General features: G+C 40.4%; 1 protein-coding gene across 2 annotated transcripts; it reads right to left on the reverse strand.

Annotated features, from left to right (window-relative positions):
- Positions 1-381: 381 nt before the first annotated feature.
- On the reverse strand, positions 382-7519 carry LOC116938736 (ORM1-like protein 3). 2 transcript variants are annotated; one of them, XM_032946282.2, is made up of 5 exons: positions 7132-7349; positions 6868-6915; positions 4344-4535; positions 3767-3918; positions 382-2566 (listed from the first exon to the last, which is right to left on the reverse strand). In XM_032946282.2, the coding sequence occupies exons 3-5, from the start codon at positions 4515-4517 to the stop codon at positions 2431-2433; spliced, it is 462 nt and encodes a 153-aa protein (XP_032802173.2). In that variant the 5' UTR covers positions 4518-4535; positions 6868-6915; positions 7132-7349; the 3' UTR covers positions 382-2430. The 2 variants fall into 2 exon arrangements, with proteins under 2 accessions (XP_032802173.2, XP_032802174.1); XM_032946283.2 differs by lacking the exon at positions 6868-6915 and having other exon boundaries at positions 7132-7519.
- Positions 7520-8292: the final 773 nt, after the last annotated feature.

An 8292-nucleotide genomic window follows, 5' to 3' on the forward strand; every position in this document is an offset into this window, starting at 1 on the left:
TTTTCTGGATTTTTTTGTTATTGTCTCTCAGTGTTCAAATAAAGCTACCATTAAAATGATAGACTTATCATTTCTTTGCCAGTGGGAAAACGTACAAAATCAGCAGATCAAATACTTTTTTCCCTCACTACATTTTTGACGTTTTGTAAAAATCTTCATGACTAATGTTTGTCAGGATGTATGCACAGGTCAGATTATTGTTCTTTACAAAGCAGTCATTTTAATAGCTTCATGACCTGCTTGCCAAACAAAACCTACACACCAGATGACAACTTAAGTATTCATATAAAACTGTGAACGCGTGCATTGATGGTTGCATACATAGCTAAAACGAAAGGTGTGTACAATTTTTGATAAGGGAACAGTCCAATACCATGTGGATTTTGTGAGATAACTGCATATTTATTGTGTAGTATCTTACAAAGTGTAAATAAAAAAATATTCACATTTTATCGGAATAGACTAAACACTACACCAAATAACACTTTCAAATCTCAAAAAAATCTGAACGTGATAAGCCTGTGGCACATCATAAATTTCCCTTTCAATATTAAAACCAAATACAGTACCGGCAGTGTGACATGATTATTATAAGACCGAGAATACATTCTCAAAAAACAACTCACCATCTGTCATGTATTGGGGACAACCGTTAAAACAAAACCCAGGTCATTCCGTGTCCCTTCCATATGTTCACTTTATTTATAACCATGCACAATTCAAAATCTGAACTGGGAGTATGAAACAGCTTCACGCATATTGATTACTAGATATATCGAAACTTAACAATGCTATGTACATTACACAGTACTGTACACATCTCTAGACGACTGCAAGATTTTTCAAGACTTGTTTGTGGAAAGATACAATAGCATAAAGCGGAAATTCCAGCAGGTAAGCGTATAGTACCACCTGCAAATTTTAATATACATTAAGCCTTGCAATCATCAAAAAACTTTTGGGAAGGTCTTAACGATGGGCATTAAATCTACTGACCTTACTTTTTTGAATGTTCTAAAACACCCTATTTTTTCAGGTTTTAACAAATTACATAGGATTTAAACTAAATACGGCAATAAAAAAAATCTCATGATCAACTTTAATCTGTAAAACAATTCTTTGGCAGGAGAAAATGTAATGGTTACTCTAGTTCAATGGAGGTTTAAATATTCCAGCAATTTACAATTATTCTTTATTCTTGAAGGGTTGCATTTTGTTCCTACATATGGAGCCATTTAGTTTTATATGCTGCAGTGCAGGCCTTATTCCAAAAGGTTGAACCAGGACCTGCCCAGTTTATAATACAGTACAACCATCAAGTGTGATACTTGTCAATTTTATGGAGTTCCGTCTTAATGTGCACTACCAGATGCCATCGTGTCTTAATGCAAAAAAACAAATGTATAAACGGTCGCATAAAGTTCAAGAATTCCAATCACAACCACTGTACAAGCAAGATGTCAGTTGTGGCTACCTTTAAATATACTGTTTATCAATTAATTGATGCTATTCACATGGTTCACAATGCAGTCATTACAGCTCATTCGCATCATTTCTTGGGTAATATGGAGAACACAACTGCCATGATTGATTTAATATTAAACATTACACCAAGCTAAAGATGGTGTTCTTCTTGAAGCAAGATTAGCCAAGTCTGTCCAACCACAACTTTATTTTGAAAAGTTGTGATGTAATTTTTTGTGTAAAATCTCGGTTCAGTCTGGTAGGTTAGTACTATACAGGGCATGTGCCTTACCTTAAGATTTGACAAAAGTATAGCAAAACATGTGTAAAATATTTCCTGTTTAAATTACCAACAAAATAATTTACAAGCTCCTGAAATTAAATCTGGCTGAATATATAAACTATAGACAGTCATGCATTGCATATAACATCTAAAATGCAACACAATTCAGCGTTGTGCTTGGAAAAAATATACAAGTCTAAGCACTCAAAACACTAAACCTCAATGCCAATAAATGACATACCACACTCTCTTTGTGGGCAATAAGCAATTCCAACCAATGCGTCAAATTACCTCATGACTAAAACCAAATTGTAATTTACATAAAATTTGTAAAACAGTAAATCTCCATGGTAACAATAACCTTAATCAAAAAGCACACTATACGGTTAACAGCATGTATTCACATAAGCAAACTAAATAACCTAATGGGTTGACATTTCATTTTAAATGTTACCTTTTTAAATCCTAGTAGGCATTGCACACAGAATGCCACACAACATGGCTGCCAATCCCCACATCCCTGCTGTTGTGCGGTCCCCTTGCTCTGACCCCTGAGCTCCAAGCCCCTCACTCCAAGGCCCCTGACGCCGGGCCTCTCATGCCGACTCCATTGCTCTGAGCGCCCTGTTCTGGGCCTCCAACTCTGGACCCTTTCTCTCTGGGTCCCTGACTATTCAGCACCATCAGTACTTGTTGATGCCAAAGATCCGGACTCCATGCAGCTGAGGCAGCTTGGGGATGAGCACACTCATGAGGGATAGTGTGTTCACCACAAAGTGCACTGCGTCATACTTGGTGTAGAAGCTCGTCAGGAAGTACCTGCACGAGCAAACAATAAAAAGGTGACATTACAGTATACAAACATGCATCGTCTGCAGCTGCAGCAGCCATGATCTCTTTTCCTACTGGAGGAAGGCCTCCCTGTGCTGACATATCCCTCAGTCCTGCAATACAATCCAACTCACTCCTGCACAGAAGCAGATCTCATCGACCCATATCCACAAAGTGTTTCCACTTTGAGCATATTCTCACTCCTTTGGCTCCAATTCCATGACCCATCTCTTCTGTTGACCATCATCCCTTTTTACAACGTATCTTGTCCAAGCCCACTTTGCTAAATGGTCACTATTTTGGTCCATGTTTTTCTTTCTCGCTGTATGATTCTCAACATGCATCCCTCCATGCTTATTTGCGTACATTTCAGCTTTTGTTCAATCTTTTTTTTACAGTTTATGATCATGTCATAGCAGATAATATGCACCGATTGAAAACTTTATTCTCTTGGAAACCATTGGTATGTTGGTTCATTATCAGATTAAGATGCCTAAAATCACCCAATTTCTCTCATTCACCTCATTTCTTTATTTTAATCTGAATCCGGCTTAAGAAAAGGTTGCTCCTAGGGTAAATAGTTGCTATGATTACCGTCATCAGCAAAGCAGAGGTGGTCAATATTCTTTTTTTTCTCCAATCCAGAATAGCACTCAAATATGCCCCTCAGAAGGCTATTCATAACATAAGTCAAAAATACCATCTGAGTGTATTAATCCAAAAAAAGTGAAAGGGTCAGGTGCTCAGAGGGCATAGAGCTCCATGTGCTTTGATACAACCTGTGCAAGCTGATACACATGCATCATGTCAAGGAAGACTTGATGATCCTTGTATCTGGGGCTTTATATATACACGTACATATATACAATACATATATACATTATGTGTGTAACATTTCAAATGTAATGCGTTCACATTGTTAGCAACCTGAGCCTTGTTTATAAACTTCATTTTAAAGCAACATGATTGCACTGTTGTGTTTAATCTCTACGGGCAAGTAAAATGCACTGCAGCATGTCCGTATAACAGCCATGCACAGACACCACAAGCTGCCTTATCCATTATTCAACATCCGTTAAAATATGCAGCACATGGCTAGAACCCTCCTAGGGTAAAGTATACGAAAATGTAAAGAAGTGTCCAGAGAGAGTTGTGCAAGATAAATGAAACTACATACAGTATACTTACAGCACAATGGGCGTAATTGTCAAGAACTTGCGGGAGGAGGTGAACTGCACACCATAGTCCATCTGCTCCCAGTGGGTCAACAGCCGGTCTTTTCCCTGGTCTGGTGTCTCAAACGGCGTACCCTTTACTGTGTGCAGGAAAATGTACATTCCCTGCACAATACAAAAAGCAAATTGATTCACATTAAAACACCAAACATTTTGCAGAAAACTCAGTATTTTTGGAACACAGGCTCAAAAGCCAGCCAGATGTATTTGATATGAGAAACTTTTATGAACACACCAATGATATATTACACGTATAATAAACATGTATTTTGAGCCCAAAAGGAAGACGAAATATTATACCTCGAAATGTAACTTTTTAAGTTTCGGCAGTTTTTTTTTATTTTCCAGGGAAGTCATAATTTAATACACATTTAGCATTCTGTGCATGTTTTCGAAAACCTCGTAGCAAGTTCATATACCATTTTCCCAACGTTGTTTTATATTTGACAGTTTGTGTCATGAAATCTTGAGCAAAATACATGATGTAGTAGAGGACAGAACACAATAATTACTGAAGAAGTTATACGTACCAGGTTGTGGATGACATTGGTAAGTGTCCACACAAGAGACACGCTGCAGAATGGGATTGAGAGTAGCACCACGTGCAGCAGGCCAATGGCCAGCACGTATGTCAGCCAGATGCCACGACTGTTCATCACACGAGTGTTCGGGTTGACCTCACTGTGGGCTGTTCCCACCTCCATTTCTGAGTAACTCTGCCCCTGCGTGGGCAAAAACATGTAAACGCCATTGTTAGGAATCAGCTCAGATTCATGAGATGCGGTCTGTTATTCAACTGTGCTATCTTGGATCCTTGAATTGCTTGAGATGGTAATTAAGACCTAAAATTAAGACCTAAAGAGTATGAATTTCTGCAGTCACGAAAACTTTAAGTAATGGTAATTATTACTTCTGTAGCAAGTCTTTTTAAAGCAACTTGCAAGACTAAGTTACTGGGTATATTCAGTATTTTTTATAAATGCTTAAAATGTCACATTGCTCTATTTAAACACTAGATGAGAGCCTCATCATTTGGCAAACATTAAGCAATGACTGTAAATAAAATGGGTACTGCAGATGGGTGCTTATGTTTAATACCATAGGAATTAAAATATGTACGCATAATTAGGAAAATAAGATTAATACAATCTAGCACCAAATCCAGGCCCATCAGCTTGAGGGTTTCAAATTAAAATAGACTTTAACAAAAACGGTTGCTAACATCTTCATTAAAATGTGGAATGCATTAATTGGCAACAGGCCTGGACAAAGAGCATCAATAAGCAGGAAAGTTAGGGACAGCACTGGTGGAACGTGCTCTGGGCGTTTTGGAGACACGAACGGTCATTTCTATTGTTTTGACGCATTGATTATTGCATGCCAAACAAGGGTACTTCTGTTACACAAGTTATTAAGTGGACAATGTATGTAAAAAAATCGTGTACAAATCAGACAAAAAGAGTGTTCACCACAATAGAAAAGGCAAGTTATATGTAGCTTGTTCAAGCCATTTATAATTAGGCTATGGAAATAAATGTGTATGAACATTAAATTAACTTGGCCAACCATGAATAGTGTTTTATAAATTTAACAATTAAAATGCATAATCAATTAAGCCTTCTTTGTCAACGTGGTAAAACGAATTAATATCTCGACCTTATACTATCACTGTAAATGAATCATTTATATACTACGGGGATCATCAGCGCTCAGGTTATGGTTAATGGTATTCGAGTAATATAATCTCCAAATATTCAGTGGGAAAAAAGTATTTACTGGAGATAAATACAACAGTAATTTAAAAACATAATGTACAATACTTAATACTGACAGATAATCATTAACTATGTTGTACGTTGAACTACCTAACAGAAACTTCAAAGAAAAACCATGCATAGACAGCTTATGCAACTAATTCCAAATACGGCTTTGCCCTCAGAAGCATATTATTAGTGATGCCGGGAAGCAGAGGCCGGTCCTTTAGCGCTGCTTTTTGTCTACAAGTTTTGGGATAACCTTTAATAAATGTAGGTTTTCAACAGGGTAAGTCGCTCATAGTAAAACAGATTTCTATACAAATTTGATTCACATTGCATCATATTTTCTTGAGTTACAGTAAAAATGCCCGTATGCAGTTTACAAGGAGTGCTGGAGATGATGCGAAATGTTTAATGCTGAATAGCAACCCGCAAGTCCAATGGACGTGACAGTACGTCCATCTCAGCAAAACCTTTAATCTTACATAGAGCCCTTTCTATCTCCAGCTTTTTTCTTCTTGCCTTCTCTGTAATGTATATCCACATTTATCTCGACTTCTCACCATTTTTATATCCCTGTCTCCTCTCCTACCTACCCACCTCTCTCTCCTCTATTCATCGCCTTCCTCCACTGTATCTAAGCCGCTCTATCCATTACTCTCACTTATCACTGTCACTCTCCTGATCCCCACCTCACCATTTCCTGTCTAAATCTCTCTTGCCTCTCCATAATCCCCACTCCCACTCCTCTTCGATTTGCCTCGCTCTCTTCTTTCAGTTTTGTTCTCTCGCTTTCCCCTCTGTTTCACATCCTCCTCCATGGCATGTTTTCGTGGGATACACGGCCACAGGGGGGAGGAAGCGGGACATCAGCACGCACGAACCCGGCGCAACCCTGTACAGTACGATGCGGGTGACGTAAATCCGCAGACGTGCGCTAAGGACAGCTCCACCCTAGCCAGACAGAAATCCAGCCAGCAAAACTTGTTAAAAAAAATACATTGCTCGGCTACAAAAATAACTCCATATTCCCTTAAAGGTATTTCAATTATTATAACTACCATGCGTGCGACGTATAAAATCTTGTAAAGATACAGCGTTACGTTTGTCACTTTCGCATTCTATGTGAACCGTGTACTCTATACACAAGTGTACATGCACTATGCCCCGCATGTTAATCGCTGCGCAAACTTTATGCGATTGGCTCGGCTTACACACTTTACATTAAATATTCCTTTGCCACACTGTGCGCCAATAACACGGGTGCTGATGGTTTGCGGGCTGCCGTGTAACTCACCCTTATACTCGTGGAATGGCGTAACTTTCTACTTGAGGCATCGTTGCCCTATGTGAATAAAACATAAACAAAGCGACATATCTAGACGACTGATCCTGCCGTCAGCCCGTGTCATAGCCCTACACGTGTGGGTCGCTGCGTCACTCACGCAGTACCGCATACACGATGGGCGTCCTGCTGCAACTCCGGAAGATCCTGCTGCACTGCTGTGCCCACTCAAATATGTTCCGCAAAGGTGTCGCGAATGTGTATTGCGCCACTCACGCCTTTGTTCGCAAGATGTGCGCGTGCCGCTTGCTCCGAGTCCGCCCTCGCTCGCTTCCACCTCCGGACGAGAAGGCGGAGAGACTCGCGCGGTAACACCACGGGCACTGTACGGACACTGTACGTACAGTGCTGTGACGCGTCGGAGCGAAGCCTCGCGCTGTCCGCGCCGCCGTTCAGCGACACCGACAGCCGCGAAGGATGCGAGGACGTGGTCTGTGGCGGCTATGAGGGGAGCGCCAGGAGGGAGGGAGGGGGGGGTACGGAGCCAGAAGGAACCCGGAGGACGTTGGGCACCGAGCGACACGGACGACGCTCGCGCGTTCCTCCTTCAACCACCCTGCCGTCCACGTGACGTCACCGGCACCAGGGGGAGGGGGCGTGGCGTGCGTCGTGACGTCACGGGCACGACGAAATGACGTTTTTGGATGTACGTGCGACGTAGTGGCTTTTAGCTCATCGGATTTTTCCAGGGAAATTTTTTTTTATAATTCTACTGACGACATCAGCACGTTAGCCTTTTACGTAATGATGTAAAAACACAGCCGTACGTTACGCTGGATCCGTCATCACGTGCGACGTAATGACGTAGCCACGTAACAAAGTGACATCGGCAGAAACGAGATGACGAGTATATTCTTCATAATAAAGGTTTTTGGGTTAGATCGCGTTTATTTATAAATGTGTCGTAAATAAACGCGATCTAACCCAAAAACCTTTATTATGAATAATATTGGTCGCGAAAGCCTACATGTTAAACTGAGTATATCCTTATTCATATTCTTGGTTCTTTCGGTAAACTCACATAGAAGGGAAACAATAAGTAATAAAAATACAAAACAATAAAATTCTCACGACGTTTCGACTGCAACACAAGCAATCATCATCAGGTGTGAAAACCACAGCAAAACATTTTTTTAATCGTTTTTTTAACGTTAGCACCACGAAGAGCGATTTGGCAGTTTGTTCAGATGGACGAGTCCATCATTGTTCGGAAAAGAGGAGGGGGGAGACGAAAATAATGGATGCGGTCTGAAAGCCACCGTAAGCGTAAACAATCAATTAAGACCCGAAATGGTTTATCAAATCCTTCCAATGATTGCTAAGCCCGAATCCATCTTCTCGGTTGAAATTGTCTCTGTGTTTGTATATGTATATTCT

This window comes from Petromyzon marinus, chromosome 4 (assembly GCF_048934315.1).
Source record: "Petromyzon marinus isolate PM22_M1 ecotype Great Lakes invasive population chromosome 4, UKy_Petmar_22M1.pri1.0, whole genome shotgun sequence".
In the NCBI taxonomy this organism is placed as follows: Eukaryota; Metazoa; Chordata; class Hyperoartia; order Petromyzontiformes; family Petromyzontidae; genus Petromyzon; species Petromyzon marinus.